This window comes from Ailuropoda melanoleuca, chromosome 11 (genome assembly GCF_002007445.2).
Source record: "Ailuropoda melanoleuca isolate Jingjing chromosome 11, ASM200744v2, whole genome shotgun sequence".
NCBI lineage: Eukaryota > Metazoa > Chordata > Mammalia > Carnivora > Ursidae > Ailuropoda > Ailuropoda melanoleuca.
This window is the reverse complement of record NC_048228.1, coordinates 19,865,449-19,888,506: the sequence shown is the minus strand read 5'-3', so window position 1 is coordinate 19,888,506 and position 23,058 is coordinate 19,865,449. Positions and strand designations below refer to the sequence as shown.

At 38.0% G+C, this 23,058-nt stretch overlaps 1 protein-coding gene across 1 annotated transcript in view; it reads right to left on the bottom strand.

Moving 5' to 3' along the window:
• Positions 1–10,817: 10,817 nt before the first annotated feature.
• ZGRF1 (zinc finger GRF-type containing 1) overlaps positions 10,818–23,058 on the bottom strand; it is a 92,743-nt gene continuing 80,502 nt past the window's right edge. Inside the window, exons 26-30 of the mRNA XM_034672113.1 lie at positions 20,877–20,916; positions 12,644–12,820; positions 12,371–12,505; positions 11,416–11,677; positions 10,818–11,246 (exon numbers count right to left, since the gene is read on the bottom strand). Coding sequence (XP_034528004.1) covers positions 11,089–11,246; positions 11,416–11,677; positions 12,371–12,505; positions 12,644–12,820; positions 20,877–20,916 — 772 coding nt within the window. The 3' untranslated portion in view covers positions 10,818–11,088. The remainder of the gene's footprint in view (positions 11,247–11,415; positions 11,678–12,370; positions 12,506–12,643; positions 12,821–20,876; positions 20,917–23,058) is intronic.

The window sequence follows — 23,058 nt, the reverse complement described above, 5'->3', positions numbered from 1 at the left end:
GATTCAGCAATTACCTTGAAATGCTGTTCATTACGCTTTGCCTGATACCCTGCTTTTGTACTCATGTGATGTCTCCATGTGGGTCTGGAATGACATCATTATCCATTCAAAACCCTGGATAGGGCCTATGACACCTAAAAGAGTCACAGACGAATTGGAGATGTCATCTGGTTATACATACATGTCCACACAAACACACACACACCCCATCTGTGCTGAAAGACCTGTACCTTTTCATGCCTCAGAATTTGTCAACCATGTGTCTTCCCCACTAGTTACCTCCCTCCATGCACAACCAGCCCTCTTCTATTTCTCAACGCCTTACCTGATCTTCAAAGGTCTGGCCTCTAACTCACACCCCAAAGCCTTACACTGATTCTAGGGGTAAGGAACTTGAGAATGTAAGAAACCATGTATCTGAGCTCCCAACATCCTTATGGCCACGGTAGTTCTTAGTTTATGCCCTCCAAAAGAATGGTCAGAGAAGTCTGATTTTCTTCCCTCAAGAATTCCACCAAACTTCTCTATCAGGGAGAACTTTAGCTTGCCCCACATAGGGGCAGGGTGGTACATAACTAATTCACCTATACTCCATGCTTGGGCTGACAAATAAAACAAGCTGCACATACGTGTTCCAGAATATTGAACCACACTGCTCTCCATTGAATACAGAGCCAGCCACAGAGTAGATGTTCAGTGAATGCACTGACTGAACCAAAGGATCCTTTCTATGCCCCAAAGCCACAAATCCATCATAATGCAGCCAATAAAATAAATGTACTCAAAATTTTTGTTTTAAAAGAGGTGCCCTAAGACTCTCACTTAGGAAGTCTTCTCTCTACTGGTTCTTTAACCTGAAAGTTGACCACTTCCTGATTTCTCTCTCTCTCTCTCTCTCTCTCTCTGTGTCACACACACACACACAAACACACACACATGCTCATTACTCTAGTATCAAGACCAGATTTGCCTGATTAGAAAGAAGAATAGGGGGGCGCCTGGGTGGCACAGCGGTTAAGCGTCTGCCTTCAGCTCAGGGCGTGATCCCGGCATTGCGGGATCAAGCCCCACATCAGGCTCCTCCACTATGAGCCTGCTTCTTCCTCTCCCACTCCCCCTGCTTGTGTTCCCTCTCTCGCTGGCTGTCTCTATCTCTGTTGAATAAATAAAATCTTTTTTTTTTTTTTTAAAGATTTTATTTATTCGACAGACAGAGAGACAGCCAGCGAGAGAGGGAACACAAGCAGGGGGAGTGGGAGAGGAAGAAGCAGGCTCATAGTGGAGGAGCCTGATGTTGGGGCTCGATCCCGGAACGCCAGGATCACGCCCTGAGCTGAAGGCAGACGCTTAACCGCTGTGCCACCCAGGCGCCCCTGAATAAATAAAATCTTTAAAAAAAAAAAAAAAAAAAGAAGAATAGGAAGAAAAGTCAATAATTAAGAGACTAACAGAAAAGTTAAAAATATCAACCTAAATAGTATTTCAGGATGAAAAGAACTCAGAGGTTTGCAGAGATATTTGGATTGTATTTTTCCTTTACTTTATAATCGACTCATGGTAATAAAAACCAAAAACACAACTTGAGCTAAACACACATTTCACTCATGACTAATTACAAAGCAGGCATTTCAAATCAGCATTGAGCTAATGTTTTTAGAACAATTATTTAATTTTCAAGGTCCAATATCTGTCGAGTAAATCACCAATTTCCATTTCATTCTTATTTAATATAAAAAAATCAAATTAGTATAAAGCTATTTCACAGCTGCCTTTAAATTAAACCTTAGTCAAGAGCATGCAGTATTTGGAGTTAGCACTGGCATTGCCAAATCAAACATTCTTTTTGTTTGAATATTAAAGAACATTACTAAAAGTTATATTTTACTGTGAAGTTTTAAGCTGAATTTCATAATCTCAGATTTTAACTTGTGATTTTTCACAAGCGACTCAAATACTGAAATGTATATTTCTAAGGACAGGGGTTGGCAGCAGAGCAGAGTATGAAACATACATTCTTTTTAAATGAACTTTTGAAAATAAGAATTTTTAGAATCACTAGCTCAGCTATTAAATTTTTTTCGTTGATAATCAGTTTCTTGCATTAAGCAGCAAACTGAATCCTCTAATAGCAATGTAGACCGTCAAAGACCTTCAAATAGAAATCAACAATTTCATTTCTTCACAGTTTGCTTAAAAGTGCAATTGCTGTCACAATCAACACATTTGGGACAAGACTTGGAGAATTATGAGATATTTTATTTGTTCACTGGCTTTATTTTTCTCCCAAACAAAAAGAATAGTTTATTGAAGTGGATTGGTCATTTTTTATTGTAAAATAATTCAAGTAAGCAGTTTTCTTAATCTTTAAAATGAGTATTTAGTGACTTGGGTCACTGACATATTTTTTGAGTTGGTGAAGACAAACACTTCATTGCTCTTAATGATAATCAAGCCCTCGCCATTTTTCCATATAGAATGAATAAATGTTCCTTTGTTAGTGCCTAAACTCATACAACAAATGGGTGCACTTACTAACATATGTGCATGTTAGCCATGATCATCTCTGGCTAGTGCATCCCTAGGTGCTTTTTGTTTTCTATTGTATACTCCTCTGTATTTTCCAAACTTTCTACGAAGAGAATGTATTCTTTTCATAATATTTTTAGGGTGACATCAACAAGGTTGTTCCTGACTTTGCACCTCCTCACAAAAAGAACAACCGTTCAAGAATAAGACGCCACTGAGAGAATCCTAGAACACAAGGGTAAGGTTGAAAGCACCCCCTGCACCACACACAGACCAACGCAGACTGCATTAGGAGAAGAAGAAGTGGCTACATGTTAACCACATCGCCCCTTCCCCAGGATAGCAGAGCATCACATGAAGAGGTCTCCCCTGAGCCTGGAGCTTCCAGGGCGGAAAAGAGACCCAGGAGGCACAACCAGTCATCCCCAGCATTGTGGGTCACTTTAAGGGAGCCCCTACTGTGATCTCACACCATGGGGATTGCAGGGGAATCTGGAGGTTCCAGCCACTGGGAATCTGACTGTGACAAAGGGGAGAGGGGCTTACAACAACCAGCACAGGCAGACTGAGTTCACACCTGCACTGGCCAAGTAGTCATCCCAACCAGAGGTTTTGCTCGCCTGTAGAACCAAGACCAGAACACACTTTGGCCAGGGAACTCTGCAGGTTACAGATCTGCCTGATTTGGTTCCTCAAATGAGTTCTGCCAGCCCTAAAGCTGGGCTTGCCCCAAGCCCAGGCAAAGGAGCTGAATCACAGCCCCACCTGCTGTGGAGTGTTTTATGGCCCCATCTGACCAGAATCACTGGCAGCAACTCCTAAAGTCTGTGTGGTCCAGCAGCAGTAGAGCAAAGAAGTGGGCGGGCAGAGCTGAACGAAGCCAGTACTGGGAGTGGAGCGCTCCCACACTACACATAAGCAGAGAGATTCATTCATAGCCAATACTGAGGGTATATCCTGCCACCTCCCAGTGAGAGAACCTGTTCAGGAAATTTAGAATAGCCTGGAGTAGCCCTTCCCCCTCCCACCCAGACAAACGAGCTTCATACTGTGAACAGTATGTTTCAACCCCATCTCACTAGCAGGGATGGTGACAACTCCTGGAAACTGTGTGACCCAGCAGCACTCAAACCAAGAGGTATGTAGCAGAGCCAATAGTTTGACAAGCAAAGCCAGTGGCCCTGTTTAGTCAGGAAACTTGGCATGTAGGTTGGCTTAAGACAACAAACAGCTTTAAAGCTGCTTCTCCCACTGCATCTGGGCATCTAATTCATAGCCTCACTCATTGCTGAATACAGCCTTCAGCCCATCTGACCAGAGAACCTGACACACAGGAAACTACATAGTCCATTCAACAGGACTATTTACTCTGGTACTGGAACAGAGAGCACACCCCAGGCTTCCCCCATCTGCAGACAAAAACCAGTGGCCTCACCTGACTGGGGAATTCGGTGTACACTCTGGCACGATTTGGGTCCCTAAACAATGAGCGGTATAGGGTCTGGATCCTCTCCTGTTGCCTGCTAGGGCAGGGAAGCTAACTCATAGCCCCATCCAGTAATGAATATAACACCTAGTCTCAACCATGTAGTAAGCCTAACCTGAAAATCCAGGTAACTGCACAGACCCTCCTACAGCTTCACTTGGATAGGGAACCAAGTCAGCAGTTCTATCCAATGTTCTCAGCCAGCGGCACAATCCCCCACCAAATCCTCCGCGCCTCAACACTCACCTCACCCAAAAATAGACAACAGCATGCTCCGTCTGCCCTAGGACAATATCAAGAAATCCAAACAAAGCTGGTGAAGAACTATCTCTGCCAAAGCAAATCTGTAAAGACCAGAAGAGGAGCCTAATTACTCAAACGTACAGATACCAACATAAGGAATCAAGGATCATGAAAAAAAGATCTTGAAAAATCAGGTAAATAGGGCACCACCAAAGAAAATTAATAAAGCTCCAATAATTAACCCTAAGGAAATGGAAGTCTATAAATTGTCAAAGAATTCAGAAAAATCCTTTTAAGAAAGTTTAGTGAACTATAAGAAAACACAGACAACTAAACAGAATTAGGAAAACAATGCATAAAAAACCCAAGAACTTTGACAAGGAGATAGCAACCATCAAACAAATAAACCAAGACTCCCTAACTTTTTTAAACTTTTAAACTAGTATTGTTAAGTGAATTATGCACCACTATTACTATATTGCAGAATCTAACTATAACTATTACATACATACCATTATTGGTGAGATTTACATTACCTGTTTTTATGGTGTTAATTAGCTTTTTTTTTTTTTTTTTTTTTTTTTTTTTGCTCAAAGAACTCCCTTCAGCATTTCTTGTAAGGCAAGTCTGGTGCTAATAAAGCCCCTCAGCTTTTGTTTGTTTGGGAAATTATTCCTTCGTTTCCTTTTTTTTTTTTTTTAAGATTTATTTATCTATTTCAGAGAGAGAGAGCAGGGGAGGGGGAGGGGCAGAGAGGAAGAGAGAGGGAATCTGAAGTAGACTCTATGCTGAGCACAGAGCCCAACATGGGGCTCAATTCCTTGACCCTGAGATCAAGACCTGAGCCAAAATCAAGAGATGAATGCTTAACCGATTGAGCCTCCCAGGCATCACTTTATCCTTTTGTTTGTTTGTTTTTTTTAATGATTTTATTTACTTATTTGACACAGAGAGAGTACAAGCAGGGGGAGCAGCAGTGGGAAGGGGAGAAGCAGACTCCCCACTGAGCAGGGAGCCCGATGTGGGGCTCTATCCCAGGACCCTAGGATCATGACCTGAGCCGAAGGCAGATGCTTAACCAACTGAGCCACCCAAGTGCCCCTAACCTTTTGTTTCTGAAGGACTTTGCCAGGTATAAAATTCTTGGTTGTCAGTTCTTTTCTTTAGATATTTTGAATATGTCATCTTATTTACTCTTGGCCTGAAAAGTTCCTGTTGAGAAATTTGTCAATGGTCTTATGGAAGTTCCCTGGTATGTAACTTCTCTCTTTTCTCTTGCTGTATTTAAAATTCTTTCTCTTTGACTTTTTTTTTTTTAAAGATTTTATATATTTATTTGACAGAGATAGAGACAGCCTGCGAGAGAGGGAACACAAGCAGGGGGAGTGGGAGAGGAAGAAGCAGGCTCATAGCATAGGAGCCTGATGTGGGGCTCAATCCCATAACACCGGGATCACGCCCTGAGCCGAAGGCAGACGCTTAACAGCTGTGCCACCCAGGCGCCCCTCTCTTTGACTTTTGACAACTTAATTACAATGTGTCTCAGTGTAGCTCATTTGGGTTCAACCTACTTGGGATTCTTTGGGTCTCATGGATCTGAATGTCCGTTTCTCTCCCCAGGTTCTCTGATTGCTTTAAATATAGTATCTGTCCTTTTCTCTTTCTCTTCTCCCTCTGGAATTCCCATAATGTGAATATTGTTTATTTTCATTATGTCTCATAATTCCCATAGGCTTTCTTCACTCTTTTTCATTCTTTTTAGTTTTTGCCACTCTGACTGGATAATTTTCAGTATCCCTTTCAATGTCCTCTAGGTCACAAATTCTTTCTTCTGCATGGCTAAGCCTACTTTTGAAACTCTCTACTGAATTTTTCAGTTCCATTGTTTTTTTTTAACTCTAGACTTCTTTGTTTTTTGCTTTAGATAGTGCATATTTCCTTGTTGAACTTCTTGTTTTATTCATGCATTGTTTTCCTAATTTAAATGCACACTAAAAGGATCATTCACCATGACCAAGTTGGATTTATTCCTATAATGCAAAGAGGGTTCAACATATACAAATCAATGTGATACACCACAATAATACAGTGCAAGAATCATATGATAATCTCAATAAATGCAGGAAAAGTATATGGCAAAATTCAATATCCATTCACAATAAACTCTTAACCAATTAGGCATAGAGGAATATATCTCAACATAATAAAGGCTATATATGACAAGCCCACAGCTAATATCATACTCTATGATGAAAGGCTAAAAGCTTTTCCTTTAAGATTAGGAACATGACAAGGTGCTTCCTCTTACCACTCCTATTCAACATGGTACTGAAGTCCAGCTAGAACAGTCAGGCAAGAAAAAAAAAAAAAGAGAGAGAGAGTGAGAGACAGAGAGAAAAGGTATTGGAGTTGGAAAGAAAGAAGCAAAACTGGGGCGCCTGGGTGGCTCAGTCATTAAGTGTCTGCCTTCGGCTCAGGGTGTGATCCCGGGGTCCTGGGATTGAGCCCTGCATCGGGCTCCCTGCTCTGTTGGGAGCCTGCTCCTTCCTCCCCCACTCGCCCTGTTTGTGTTCCCTCTCTCACTGGCTGTGTCTCTCTGTCAAATGAATAAAATCTTAAAAAAAAAAAAAGAAGTAAAACTGTCTCTGTTGCATATGACGTGATATATAGAAATTCTAAAGACAAAAAAGACCTGTTTGATATAATCAATAAATTCAGTAAAGCTGCAGAATACAAAATTAACATACAAAAATCAGTAGTGTTTCTATATACTAATACTAAATTTTCTGAAAAAAGAAACAAAGAAATTGATCTCACTTATTATAGCATCAAAAACAATGAAATACTTAGAAATAAATTTAACTAAGGAGGTAAAAGATCCTTACTCTAAAAAGTACAAGACATTGATGAAAGAAATCAAAGAACAAATAAATGGAAAGGCATCCCTTGTTCATAGGTTGGAAAAATTAATATCATCAAAATGTCAAAACCTACTTAAAGCCATCTATAGATTCAATGCAATCCCTATCAAGATTCCAATGGCATTTTTTTAATCAAAGTAGAAAAAAACATTCCCACAATTTATATGGAACCACAAAAGACCCCAAATAGCCAAGGAATTCCTGAGAAAGAATGAAGCAGGAGGCATCACACTTCTAATTTCAAGCTATACTATAAAGCTGTGGTCACTGAAACAGTATGGTACTGGCATAAAAACAGACAAATGGACCAATGGAACAGAATCAAGAGCCCAGAAATAAACCCAAGCATATACAGTCAATAACCAACAAGGAAGCAAAGAATACTGATAGAGAAGAAACAGTCTCTTCAATAAATGGTGCTGGAATAACTGGATATTCACATATGAAAGAAGGAAACTGGACCCATATCTTACAACACTCACAAAAATTAATTCAAGATGGATTAAAGACTTAAATGTAAGACCTGAAATCAAAAAATCCTAGAAGAAAACATAGGAATAAAGTTCCTTGACGTGGACTTCAGTAATAATTTTTTGGCTATGATGCCTAAAGCACAAGCAGCAAAATAAAAAACGAGTGGGACTACACCAAACTAAAAAGCTTCTGCACAGCAAAAGGAACCAACAACAAAGTGAAAAGAATACTCACAGAATGGGAAAAAATATTTGCAACTCATACATCTGATAAAGAGTTAACATCCGAAATGTATAAAGAACTCATGCAACTCAGTAACCACCAAACAAATAACCCAGTTAAAAAAATGGGCAAAAGACCCGAATAGACATTTCTTCAAAGACTTATGAAAGGCCAAGAGGTATATGAGAAGATGTTCAACATCACTAGTCATTAGGGAAATGCAAATTAAAACCACAATGAGATGTCACCTCATGCCTGTTAGAATGGCCATCATTAAAAAGACAACAAATGCCAGTGGGAATGTGGAGAAAAGAAAACCTTTGTGTACCGTTGTTGGTAGGATTGAAAATTGGTACAACCACTATGGAAAACAGTATGGAGTTTCCTCAAAAACTTAAAAAAATAGAACTACCATATGATCCAGCCATTACACTTATGGAAATATATCCAAAGGAAATGAAAACTCTAACTCAAAAAGGTATCTGCATCCCCACGTTCATTGCAGCATTATTTACAATAGTTTAGACATGGAAACAACCTAAGTGTCCATTGATGGATGAATGGATAAGGAAGTTATGATTTGGGTACTGTCTGGCTCAGCCAGTGGAGCATGCAACTCTTGATCTTGGGGTCATGAGTTCAAATCCCACACTGGACGTAGGGCATACTTTAAAAAATAGAAGTCGTGATTGATCTATCTATATATCTATCTATCTATCTATCTATCTACTATCTATCTATCTATCTTATTCAGCCATAAAAAATGAGAAAACCCTCCCATTCGTGACAACATGGATGGACCCTGAAGGCATAATGCTAAGTAAAATAAGTCAGAGAAAGACAAATACTGTATGAGCTCACTTATATGTGGCATATTTTTTTCAAGACTTTTTAAAATTTGAGAAAGAGTGAGAGCACGAGCAGGGGGAGGGGCAGAGGGAGAGGGAGAGGGAGAAGCAGACTCCCTGCTGATCAGGAAGCCCATCATAGGACTTGATCCCAGGACCCTGGGATCATGACCTGAGCCGAAGACAGACACTTAACCAGCTGAGCCACCCAGGTGCCCCTGTATGTGGCATATTAAAAACCAAAAAACCAATCTCCTAGAAAAAGAGATTGAACTTGTGATTACCAGAAGTGGAGGGTAGAGAGAGAGGAGGAATTGGAGGAAGGTGATAAAAAGGTACAGAGCTCCAGTGATATCATAAATATTAGGGATGTAATGTACAACACGATGACTATAGCTAACAGTGCTGAATGATATACAGGAAAGTTGTTAAGATAATAAATCCTAAGAGTTTTCATCACAAGGAAAATGTTTTCCTTTCTTTTTATTGTATCTATATGAAAAGATGGACATTAGCTGAACTTACTGTGGTAATTCATTTCACAATATATGTAAATCAAAGCAACATGCTGTGTGCCTTAAACTTATGCAGTGATGTATGTCAATTATTTCTTAATAAAACTGGGGGGAAAAGAGGAGTATACATAAGTGAATTGCAGGGCACCTGGGTGGCTCAGGCAATTAAGCGTCTGCCTTCAGCTTATGTCATGATCCTGGGGTCCTGGGATCAAGTCCTGCATCTGGCTCCCTGCTTCGTGGGGAGTCTGCTTCTCCCTCTACCCCTTCCCCAGTTGGTGCGCTGTCCTCCCCACGCCTCTCTCGCAAAAATAAATAAATAAAATCTTAAAAAAAAGAAAAGTGAACTGTAGTTATATTTAGAGTGGAATATCAAACAGGAATGAGATTAAAAACTACCAATATTCAAAACATGTGGATGAATCTCATGAGAATATTTAATAAATCAGATGTAAAAGCATAATGTGATTCCATTTATATAAAGTTGAAAAGTCTGCACATGATGACACACATTACAATTTTCTATGTTTTCAGAAGTTAGGATAACCTGAGGATGACAGTGTAGTACCAGTGAGGGGACACGAAGGGGGTTCCTCGAAGTTGAAAATAGAGCTACTTTATGACCCAGCAATTGCACTACTGGGTATTTATCCCAAGGATACAAATGTAGTGATCCAAATGGGCACCTGCACCCCAATGTTTATAGCAGCAATGTCCACAATAGCCAAACTATGGAAAGAGCCCAGATGGCCATGGACAAATGAATGGATAAAGAAGATGTGGTAAATATATACAATGGAATATTACACATTTAATTTAAAAAATTAAAATCGTGCCTTTGCAAAGATGCACATGGAGTTAGAGGGTATTATGCTAAGGAAATAAGTCAATCAGAGAAAGACAATTATCATATGATCTCATTGATAATGTGGAATTTAAGAAACAAGGCAGAGGATCATAAGGGAAGAGAGGGAAAAATGAAACAAGATGAAACGAGAGAGGGAGACAAACCATAACAGACTCTTAATCATAGGAAATAAACTGAGGGTTGCTGGAGGGGAGGGGTTGGAGGGGAGGGATGGGGTAACTGGGTGATGGACATTGGGGAGGGTATGTGTTGTAATAAGCACTGGGTATTATATAAGACTGATGAATCACAGACCTGTACCCCTGAAACAAATAATACATTATATGTTAAAAAAAATAGTAAAAAAAATTTAAAAATAAACTAAAAAAAAAAAAAAGATTCTGATAGACCTATGGTTCAGAAAGCAGTGCATTGATATAACTGTGTAACCATGTTCTAATAGATGAGTTTTTGAGATATTTACTTATTTTTTTTTTTAAGATTTTATTTATTTATTTGACAGAGATAGAGACAGCCAGCGAGAGAGGGAACACAAGCAGGGGGAGTGGGAGAGGAAGAAGCAGGCTCATAGCGGAGGAGCCTGATGTGGGGCTCGATCCCAGAACGCCAGGATCACGCCCTGAGCCGAAGGCAGATGCTTAACCGCTGTGCCACCCAGGAGCCCCTACTTATTTTTGAAGTAACACTCATATTCCCCAGGAAGCCTTTTCCATGCCCTTTGTAAAATTTATTCCTTTAGCAAACAGAAGCCATAATTTTTAGAAAAAAAATTATTTTTATTAGTAAGATTTTATATTACCTTCAACATCTGCCTATCTAAATATAAGTATGTATATTTTCTTGAAAAGCAAAATTTTTATACGTGGTTATTTAATGTTATTTAAATACTTTAAAGGTTTTTTCAATAACAAGGTTTTAGGGTAATTAAAAAATACAAAAAATGTATAGTGTAAAATGAATTTGAATTTCTATAAATACAAATTATCTATACCATGTCTTTTTGTGAATGAGATTTATCTTTAGATTTATCTTTTTCATTCTTTCTCTTCTGTTTTTCTTCTGCTTGTTTTTCAAAATAATCTTTAAGAAGATGGTTCAGCTGTGGTTCATACTGGCTTGCATGTTGTAATCCATCTTCCCTTCCTTAAAAAGATACAAAACGAGACAACAATATTTCATAGTGGTCCCCTATTATTTCAGTCATCTCCCACAGTGGCAAATCCAGAGCTGTTCCTACCTGAACCATTCCAGGCACCAACTCAAAAGTCAGTTTTAATTCAAAATGCTTGAATTAAACATATTTTTATTTTACCTTCACAGTGTTGGATTACACGTCCCCAGAGTCGATTTTTCCGCAAACAGGCTAAATTTCCCACGATCAATAAATGTCTCCTTCCTCTGGTCAGTGCAACATTCATTCTTTTTTCTGAATCAATAAATCCTACTTGTCTTGTCCTTACACAGGACAGAATAATGATCTCCTTTTCAGCTCCCTGAAAAGCGTCTACTGTGGATACCTGCACAGCTTTAATATCAGGATGGTCAAAGTCCACAGCACCAAGTAAATGACAAAGCTACGGAGGAAAGAAGAAAGAGATCATACAGGGCAGGGGCTATGAAGAACTTAAGACCTGAACTTATTCACAGCAGCCATTTTTATTTAACGGGTGGTGGATAATTTTCATTTTCTTTTTTTATGACTCACAAAGATTTGGTAGATAGTTTCTAAAATGATACATAAATAACTAGAGGACAATATAAATTAGGAAACAAAATCAAAAGTGATGATTTATCTATTGCTATGGAATTCATCTGGATATGCTAATTCAGAGTTGATGAAGAAACAGATGAAAAATATTTTTCAAAAAAAGCAAAAACTAGTTAGAAGTAATTGGCTTACGTGTACGTTAATATCTGGCATCTATCTTTGATTAATAAAATGAAATGATAATGAAAGAACATTTTGGAAAACAAAGATTGAATCCCATCTGTTCCAAAACACAAAGCATACACAGTATTTTCTTCCCTCTAATTTGTTTATTTGCATTTTTGCCCCAACAGCTGTAAACTGAATTTAATTAAACCTTGTTAGGTTTACATTTAATTATACAGAAAAAAAGCCAGACCAGACAAAAATCAGAATTTTTTTAACATGTTAACTATACTCCCAAAGTTTTTTAAGCACCAAATCAAACCACTGCAAATGTAATATCAAATATTATAACATAAAATTATAATATTTAAGTATCATAATATGTAATACAAACCTTGTACATCTGGGATTTGTATAATGTTATCACCCCAATCATACAGCCTGCTATTCCACTTGCAATCAGTGATTGAATCAGCTTGAGTGTAAAAGCAGCTTCTGCCACATTATGAAAGCTGTTATCTCTTTCAATCTGGAATAAGAAACAGATCCTAAATTATATTTCCCAGAAAGGCTATGGAAAGACCGAGAAAACCATATAAAAAACAACAATAAAATTAAACCAGGAAACTAAACCATGTTGACTCTCATTAACATTAATGTCATTTACCTGTTCCAGTCCTTTAACGTTATAGAAACACAGGGTTGGGAGCCATTCCAATAAAGGGCTCCTCTCTGTTTCTGAAATGCCATTCATGAGGTTTCCTTCATAAAACAGATCATTAGAGATAGCACTGATTGCAGGGTGACAACGGTACTGGGTTCTCAACAGAACTGGCTTATGCCCCTAAGAAATTTAAATGCAGAAAAATAAAAAATTGAAGCATTTTGAAATTTAAAAGTATAACCATATTTTATTCTTAGTAAGTGAATTACAACCATGATGAAATAGACTATAAATAAAATTTTTTTAATTACTAAAAATATTTTCATGGTAAACTATTATTACATCACAAAATTATAAACTACAAAACATGTCAAATCTTCAAATTATTATCTAATAAGTTTGGCACCTAACATTATGCTGTCATAATCTATGCAGAGTTGGCCTGACACTAAATTGAAAAGGAATCTTCAAAAAAAATTAGAAAGTATTGTTGATAACTCATTTCTTAATTTTCCTCCTTGGGCACAAGGCATCTTTCATTTTGAATCTTCAAAGAAGTTTCCAGTTTTGTTAGTGCATCATAAAATCCACATTCCATCTACTTTAGGGCCCTTCTGGAGCACATTCTTTTTTTCTTTTTTTTTTTTAAAGATTTTATTTATTTACCTGACAGAGATAGAGACAGCCAGTGAGAGAGGGAACACAAGCACGGGGAGTGGGAGAGGAAGAAGCAGGCTCATAGAGAAGGAGCCTGATGTGGGGCTCGATCCCACAACGCAGGGATCACGCCCTGAGCCGAAGGCAGACGTTTAACCGCTGTGCCACCCAGGCGCCCCTGGAGCACATTCTTTCTTTGCAAAATGTTCTGTAGCACTGTTTGAACATTTTAAATAACTACAAGGTACTCTAATAATAAAAATAAAGTAAAAGGGAAGATTAATGATCACATAGACAAGGTATTTTTTATGGGAGAAAAGCAGTAAGTAAAAAAAAACTAATCCCCAGTACTATTTAGGGCATAAGTTTGTGGATGAGTCTAAGTCAGTGGGCATATGAAATCTCTGACAAAAATACACAATATGCTCAAGGTGTAAAAATGCTCAAAGGATCTAGGGCACCAGGCTGGCTCAGTGAGCACAGCATGCAAATCGTGATCCCGGGGTTGTGAGTTCAAGCCCCAGGCTGGTCGTGGGGCCTCCTTTAAAAAAAAAAAATGCTCAAAGGATCATGCTTTAGTACTAGAAATGGCTAAATTATGGTATATCCACATTAAGTATTGGTGATTAAACATATTTATGACAACAGTGACAATTACAAAGCTAGTTAGTAACACAGGGAAATGGTTTATTATAATGCAAAGTTTAAAAAAGGCAGGATAGAAACTATATAGTATGGTCTCAATTATGTAAAAAATATGTATTTTTTCCAGCCTTATTGTGGTGTAATTGACACATAAAATTGTTTTAGTTGAAGGTATACCAGGAGTTGATTTGATACACTTATATGTTAAAAACTGATTACCCCCATAGCATTAGCTAATAGCTCCACCACATCATATAATTACCACTTCTTTTTTTTATAGTGAAAATATTTAACATATACTCTCTTGGCAATTTTCAAGTATGAAATATAGTATTATTAACTATAATCACCATGTTGTTAATTAGATCCCCAGAACTTATTCATCCTATAACTGAAAATTTGTACCCTTTGACCAACAACTCCCTTTTCCTACCTCTCTACCTCCCAGTTCCTGGTAACCACCATTCTACTCTTTGTTTGTACAAGATCAGCTTTTTTAGATTCCACATATAAGTGGTAACATATACTATTTGTCTGTCTCTGATTTATTTCACTTAGCATAATGCTCTCAAGATACATTCATGTTGTTGCAAATGGCAGGATTTCCTCTTTTTTTTTTTAAGATTTTATTTATTTGAAAGAGAGAGAGCAAGTGAGACAGCATGAGCAGGGGGAGGGGTAGAAGCAGACTCCCCTGCTGAGCAGGGAGCCCAACTGTGGGACTGAGATCATGACCCAAGCAGAAGGCAGTCACTTGACTGACTGAGCCGCCCAGGCACCCCAGATTTCCTTCTTTTTTTATGGCTGCATGATATTCCATTGTGTGTGTGAGTGCATGTGCGTGTGTGCACATATCAAATACACGTATTTTTATAGTTTGTATATATATACACATATATTTAATATAAGCATATACCCCAAAGATAAGGGCTGGAAGGGACAATACTAAAATATTACCAAGGATTTTCTCTTGGGGGCAGTGAGGTTATGATAGATTTTTTTTTTTTTACCTTTTAGTTTTCTGTAGTTTCCACAATCTCTATCATGAGTAGTAGATATTATTATTTCTTTTAATTAATTCTGAACTAGTTCAAATATACAGAAAAGCAAAGAAAATATAATGCTCATGTATGTACCACACAGATCTGACATTAGTATTTAGACATTGTTGCTTCAAATCTCTTTTGTTAAGACATAAAATGTGATATATATAGCTAAAGCCCCCGCTTCATCTATTTCCTCTACCAACTTCTCCAGAAATAGCTCCAAACTAAATTTTCTTATGGCATTCCCATGCAAATTATATGTTTACTACATAGGCATGCATCTAGGATTAATACATGTTATTTGTTATGCTTTTGAAATTCACATAAATTGTATTTTACACTATGCATCCCTTTGCTCTTGCTTCTCTCAATATCCACTATGTTTATAAGAACTATCTATATGGATCAAGTTAATTCACCTTAACTGTTTTATATATTCCATTTTGTAAATTCTATTCCATTTTATTCTATAAATAAATCACTTTTAAGTCCTTTATTTGCCCTTTTAAAATTCCCTCTAAAAATCTACTTCATATTTTAAAAGTCATCAACAACAAATAAGTGAAAGCATGCATAGATGCTAGCATTTGTTAAGAAAGGGGGGAAATATTTTATGTATTTGCTTACACTGGCATAAATTGTCAGTAGAAGGATACAAGAAAAAGATGACAGGTGCTTTGGGGGAGAGAAACTGAGTGGCCGGGGGACAGGAGTGGAAGTCTTCATTCTTCTTTTTGGTTCCTCTTAAATTGAAATTCTGAATCCTCTATGCTACCTCTTCAAAAATGTTTTAAGAATCTAAATTTTTTTTAATTAAGATTTTTTTAAAAAGCCACTGGAAAGGTCTGATTCAAAAGAATCTGGACACTGACATTATGGAAGGGGTAGAAAGTTATGCAATTTAATTCACTTACAATTAAAAGCTCAGGACAATTAAAAGCTTGAGTCGTCACAAAATTGAGACCAACTCAACTCAAAACTCAAATCAATTTGAAACTCAGTGTAAGGGGAAACCTCTGAAGAAAGGAAAATAGAACTGTCTTGCAGAATCCATTCTCTGATATCTAAAGGAACAAGAAAATACTAAAATAACAAAATACTAAAAACAACGGGAAAGAAAAAATTCAATAGCCATGCAACAAAGAAAGGTTTATAGCCAATCCAATGTCAAACTTTAAAAAGTACTTACCAAGAAAGAAAATTTTAAGTGGAAGGGAGAAATACAGTACAGATCTTCCTTGACTTATGATGGGGTAACATCCTAATAAACCCATCATAAGCTGAAAATATCATAAGTCAAAATGCGTTTAATACATCTGCTGTATGAAACATCATACCTTAGCCTAGCCTACTTTAAACATGCTCAGAATACTTACATTAGCATGCAATTAGGCTAAATCATCTAACACAAAGTTTAATTTATAACAGAGTGTTGAATATTTCATTCAATTTACTTAACACTGTACTGAAAGTGAAAAACAGAATGGTTGTTAAGTGTATCAGTTGTTTATTCTTATGATCATGTGGCTGATTGGGAGCTGTGGCCTAGCATCATGAGAGAGGAGGCTACCACATATCGTTAGCTTGTGAAAAGATCAAAATTCAAGATGCAAAGTATAATTTCTACTAAATGTATTACTTACACCATTATAAAGTTGAAATTGTTAGGTCAAAACGTTGTAAGTCAGGGACCATTTTATATTGAGATTCCTACCTTCTCTACAAGTCGTAAAATAGAAATGGCTCCTAAGAATAATAATGAAATAGAGAAAGTGAACTGGGCAGTTTTTAATAGAAGTGAAGGCTCTAAGGACGAAACATCAAACAGAGAGGACGCTTGAAATCCAAGAATATTCCTCATCTGGAAAAGGGACAATACCTCCAACCATGTGGAGTGAATCCTGGTATAGAATATTTCACAAAACTTTAGAATTGAGAGAGTGCATGTAAGCTAAAAAAGATAGCACACATTCTTAATTTAGTTCTATTCCAGTCCCACCCCTACCCCACTCCCCTACCATCATATTTTCAGGGTACTAAGAAAATAGAGAATACAGAATACAAATATGAGACAGCTACCCAAGCATGAACATCAAGAAATCAAGTATGAATGGCAACTATGTAAACATACTATAGCCTCTCCCCCAAAATTAACAAAATAAAGGAAGACAATACAAACGATATGCATAGAGTTCAGCCTAGACAAAATACAACCAAAAAACAGAAGAAAAGTTTCCTCAAGTATTTAAGCTTTAGAATATAATCAGAATATAATTGAGTGAAACAAAATCTCAAGGTGAGATGATGAAAAGATAATGAGATTAAAAGGGAAATTTCAATCCTAAAGAAACAAACTAATTTTTTGAAGAGTAACATTAAAGAACAAATAAGCTAAAAGCAGCAAAGAACAAATAGGATCTCTTCATAAAACTCGCTGTAACCCAACTCAAAACTCAATGCAACTTCAAACTCAATGCAAGGGAAACAGACATAGTAGAAAGGTTTCACAGATAATGAAGATGAAATTAAAGTAACATAAATGGAAGACAGATAAAGACACCCAATATAAGAATAACTGGGGACCTCTGTATTTTAGACTGAATGTGTCCCCCACCCCAATTCCTTGTTGTAGCCCTAAACCCCAAAGTGATGGTATTTGGAGGTGGGGCCTATGGAAGTTAATTAGGCTTAGATGAGGTCATGAGGATGAGGTCCTCATGAGAAGATTAGTCTCCTTCTAAGAAAGATTAGTCTCCTTCTAAGAAGAGGAAGAGGCCAGAAATTTCTCTTTCTACCATGTGAGGATACAGCTGAGAAGAGAGTTGTTATCAGTAACCAAATCTGCAGGTACCTTGACCTTGGCCTTCAAGCCTCCAGAATTGTGAGAAATAAATCTGTTGGTTAAGCCACCAAGTATATGGTATTTTGTTATAGCAGGCTGCACAGACAAGCTACTGATAGAGAATTCAACAGGTGGAACAAAAACCTTTCCTAAAAAGAGAAAAGAATCTCCACTTTGAGAGGACTTATATTACAGAATGATTAGTTAAGGAAAGCTCCACACTGAGATACACTGTAATAAATTTATCAACTTTAAGGTTATAAAAAAGTTCTTGTATCCAGTTAGACAACATAAATCATTACAAGGGGAAAATAATCAGGCTGGCCCTAAAATTCACAGTAATAGCAACAATTCAATAAGCCAAGGTGCCCTTTACACTTAAAGGCAATGGACTCTTGAAACAAAAAGAACTCAGTAAAGTAGGCATCTATGAGTCATTCTTTTTTTTTTAATATTTTTTTTTATTTATTCATGAGAGACAGAGAGAGAGAGATGCAGAGGCAGAGGGAGAAGCAGGCTCCCCGCTGAGCAAGGAGCCTGATGTGGGAATCGATAACAAGACCCTGGGATCATGACCTGAGCTGAAGGCAGACACTTAACTGACTGAGTCACTCAGGCACACTCTATGAGCCATTCTTGAAAAAAAAAAATGATGATGAAGTCCAAGGCACCCAGATGAATGAAGAAGTACTGAATCTTATAAATACAGAACTGATTCTAAATAGTTGTACAAATTATGATTGTAGAACAAAAAGAATAATGGTGTAACTAACAAAAATAGGAACATGGGAAGGGATTAGAAAAGGGGAGAAAGCATGAGAGCACTAATATCTCTACTTTTAGATCAAAGAAATCAATCCATCTGTCTAAAATCTGTTAGAGGATCTCAGGAAAAAATATCTATTATGGGTGAAGAAATATTTATTTGAGATTTAATCATTTCTAGTTTCATTTCAGTTTTTCTTCCTCCGTTAAGAAAGTATAGATTATTGGGGCGCCTGGGTGGCACAGCGGTTAAGCGTCTGCCTTCGGCTCAGGGCGTGATCCCGGCATTATGGGATCGAGCCCCACATCATGCTCCTCTGCTATGAGCCTGCTTCTTCCTCTCCCACTCCGCCTGCTTGTGTTCCCTCTCTCGCTGGCTGTCTCTGTCTCTGTCAAATAAATAAATAAAATCTTTAAAAAAAAAAAAAAAGTACAGATTACTGAAAGTTCAAACAGCAAAATAACCCCTTAAATGCAATTTAACCTGGCAAGAATGGGGGTGCCTGGGTGGCTTAGTTGGTTAAGCATTTGCCTTCAGCTCAAGTCATGATCTCGGGGTATTGGTCTTGTGTCCTATATTGGACTCCCTGCTCAGTGGGGAGTTTGCTTCTCCCTCTCCCTCTGCCCCTCCCCTGGCTTGTGGTCTCTCTCTTTCTCACTCACTCTCTTAAATAAATAAAATCTTTAAAAAAGAATAAACTAGCAACAGTGAAAAAATAAATTAATTAATTAATTAATAATAAACTAGCAACAATGATAAAATTTTTCTTTTGGCAATAAATTTTCTATAATTCTTTTGGCTGTAATATTTTAATCTTCTGCTTGTAAAACTAGCTTGATTTAGATTATTGCCTCAAAATAGTAATAATAAATAGGTAAGCAAATTGTGGTATATACATACAATGAAGTATTATTCAGCCATAAAAAAGTAATTAAATCATATAGACCAATGGAGGAGGGCTCAGAACTAAACCCACACATAGTCAACTGATTTTTGACAAGGGTGCCAAAACCATTCAATGGGGAAAGGACAGTTTTTTCAACAAATCGTGCTGGGAAAACAGGATATCTGCATGGAAAAGAAAAAAGTTGGTCTGTACTTTATACCATATATAAAAATTAACTTCAAATGGATCAAATAATTAAACGTAAGAGCCAAAACTATAAAATTCTTAGAAGAAAACATTGGGGGAAATCTGTATGACATTGGACTGGGCAACAATTTCATTGCTATGAAACCAAAAGCACAAGCAGCATAAGAAAAAAATAGATAAGTTGGACTTCATCAAAAATACGAACTTTTGTGCATCTAATTTTTTTTTAAAGATTTTATTTATTTATTCAACAGAGATAGAGACAGCCAGCGAGAGAGGGAACACAGCAAAGGGAGTGGGAGAGGAAGAAGCAGGCTCATAGCGGAGGAGCCTGATGTGGGGCTCGATCCCATAATGCCGGGATCACACCCTGAGCCGAAGGCAGACGCTTAACCGCTGTGCCACCCAGGTGCCCCATGTGCATCTAAAGATAGTGTCAAGGGGCGCCTGGGTGGCTCAGTTGGTTAAGCGTCCAACTCTTGAGTTTGGCTCAGGTTATGATCTCAGGGTCGTGAGACCGTGCCCCATGTCAAGCTCCACACTGGCCTGGAGGCTGCTTAAGATTCTCTCTCTGCCCACCCCTCAACTTGCTTGTGAGAGCTCTCTCTGTCTCTCTCTCTCAAAAAAAAAAAAAAAAAAAAAAAAGGATACTGTCAAGAAAACAAAAGACTGCCTAAGAATGGAAGAAAGTATTTGCAAACAATGTATCTGATCAGGGTTTAATATCCAGAAAATATAAAGAACACATACAACTCAACATCAAAAAAACAAACATCCCAATTCAAAATTGGGCAAAAACACTTGAATAAGCATTTTTCCAAAGATAAGAGCATGGAAAAATGCCCAATGTCATTAGTCATTAGGGAAACTACAATGAGATACCTACTTCACACCCATTAGGAGTCCTATTATTTTAAAAGCCCAAAAAAACATAAAACAAAAAAAAAAAAACAAATATTGGTGAAGATGTGGAAAAACTGGAACATTTTGTTGGGAAACTGCTGTTGGGAATGTAAATGGTGCAGCTGATATGGAAAACAGTTTGGTAGTTCCTCAAAAAGTTAAAAAAAATTATCAAAGATGTGGAGAAAGGGGAACCCTCTTGCACTGTTAATGGGAATGCAAACTGGTGTAGCCACCGTGAAAAACCATATGGAGGTTCCTCAAAAAGTTAAAAATAGAACTACTCTATGATCCAGGGTATTTTGCACTTCTGAGTATCTATCCCTAAAACACAAAAACACTAATTCAAGGGCATATATGCACCCCGATGTCTACAGCAGCATTATCTACAATAACCAAATTATGGAAACAGCCCAAGTGTCCACTGACTGATGAATGGATAAAGAAAATGTTGTGTGTGTGTGTGTGTGTGTATATATATATATACATATATATATAGAATGGAATATTATTACTTATTTGCAATGACATGGATGGAGCTAGAGAGTATAATGCTAAGCAAAATCAGTCAGAGAAAGACAAATACCATTATTTCATTCATATGCGGAATTTAAGAAACAAAACAAACGAGCAAAGGGAAAAAAGAGAGAGAGAGGCAAACCAAGAAACAGCCTCTTAACTACAGAGAACTGATGGCTACTAGAGGGGTGGTGGGTAAGGGGCTGGGTTAAACAGGTGATGGAGATTAAGGAGAAGCACTCAGTGTTGTATGGAAGTGCTGAATTACTGTATTGTACACCCGAATTTTAACTAACTGAATTTGAATAAAACTTAAAAACAAAAAAGAGAATGGATTTAAAAAAAACCATAAAATTATTACATGACCCAGTAGTAGCACTTCTGGGTGTATAATCAAAAGCACTGAAAGTAAAGACCTGAACAAGTATTTGTATACCAATGTTCATAGCAGCATTATTCACAATAGCTGAAAGATAGAAACAACCCAAATATCCATCCATAGATGAGTGGATAAATAAAATGTGGTATTACACACAATGGAATATTATTTGGCCTTAATAAGGAATGAAATTCTGACACATACTACAACACGGATGAACACTGAAGGTATTATGCTAAATAAGCCAAACACAAAAGGACAAATATTGTATGATTCTATTTATATAAAGCACCTAGAGTACGCAAATTCATAGAGGCAAAAAGTAGAATAGAGGTTATTCGCTCAGGAAAGAAGCATATTAAACAATGGGTACAAAGTTCCTGTTGGGATGATGAAAAAGTTCTAGAAATGAGTAGGGTGGTGGCTGCACTACATTGTGAATGTACTTTTAAAAAATGTAATATGGGCGCCTGGGTGGCACAGCGGTTGGGCGTCTGCCTTCGGCTCAGGGCGTGATCCCGGCTTTACGGGATCGAGCCCCACATCAGGCTCCTCCGCTATGAGTCTGCTTCTTCCTCTCCCACTCCCCCTGCTTGTGTTCCCTCTCTCGCTGGCTGTCTCTGTCTCTGTCAAATGGATGGATAAAATCTTTAAAAAAAGAAAAGAAAACTGCCCAGCTGAGGCAAGCCAGACACTACAGAATGCACAGGCTTCAGTCACCAGCGCTACCTCAGTTTACCTTGTGTGGAGAAGCACACCCACATCTGGTGTCATAGCTTGCCTTGCACAGCCCTCTGACCTCTGCTTCCACAACACACACACACACACACACACACACACACACACACGTACTTCAGGTCTTTTTCAAGATAAAGGGCCATATTGTAGTGTATATGTTTCTTAACTATTTAAAGTAAAAACTAGGCTGTCCACTTCATTTCCTTCTTAAAAATGTGTCACTCATTAAGTTTTTGAGTATTGTGCCTCAAGCCTGTTTTCCCATGAGCCCTGTGGTTTTTATTATGCAATTTTGCATGGTGCAGTAAGTTTTAGGAATGCGTATGTCCCACTGTAATGCAGAACTGACTATATCTGGGGCAGAAACCAAATGGCCCACAGAGCCTAAAATATTTACTCTCTGGCCCTTTACAGAAATGGCTTGTGATGCCCCCTGCATCATGACCCTTAACTTCTGCCCTGCTTATTACATTGCGCATTCTAGGAACAGCTTTTCCCCATACCACCATCCAACCCAAGAAGCCAAAGCCAGGTTTATTCCAGAATCTTTATTAAAGTAGCATGATGGTCCTGGGCCACCAGCCTGGACCTTGTGGCCTTAGGAAAGACCCGTGTCAACAGGGCTTGCCTCCCTCTCCAGACAGGGGCTCAGTCACCTCCAGTTTATCCCTGCTCCATCCCTCACCCCCAGAGGATGGGGCAGAGGGCCAGAGGGAGAGGAGGGCATGGCCCCACCCCAGGCTGTAGCAGCTCCTCGGCCACAGAGATCCTCTAACCAGTAGCAGAGGGAAGGGATGCAGCAACCACCAGGGTTACCACCACTTGTGGGG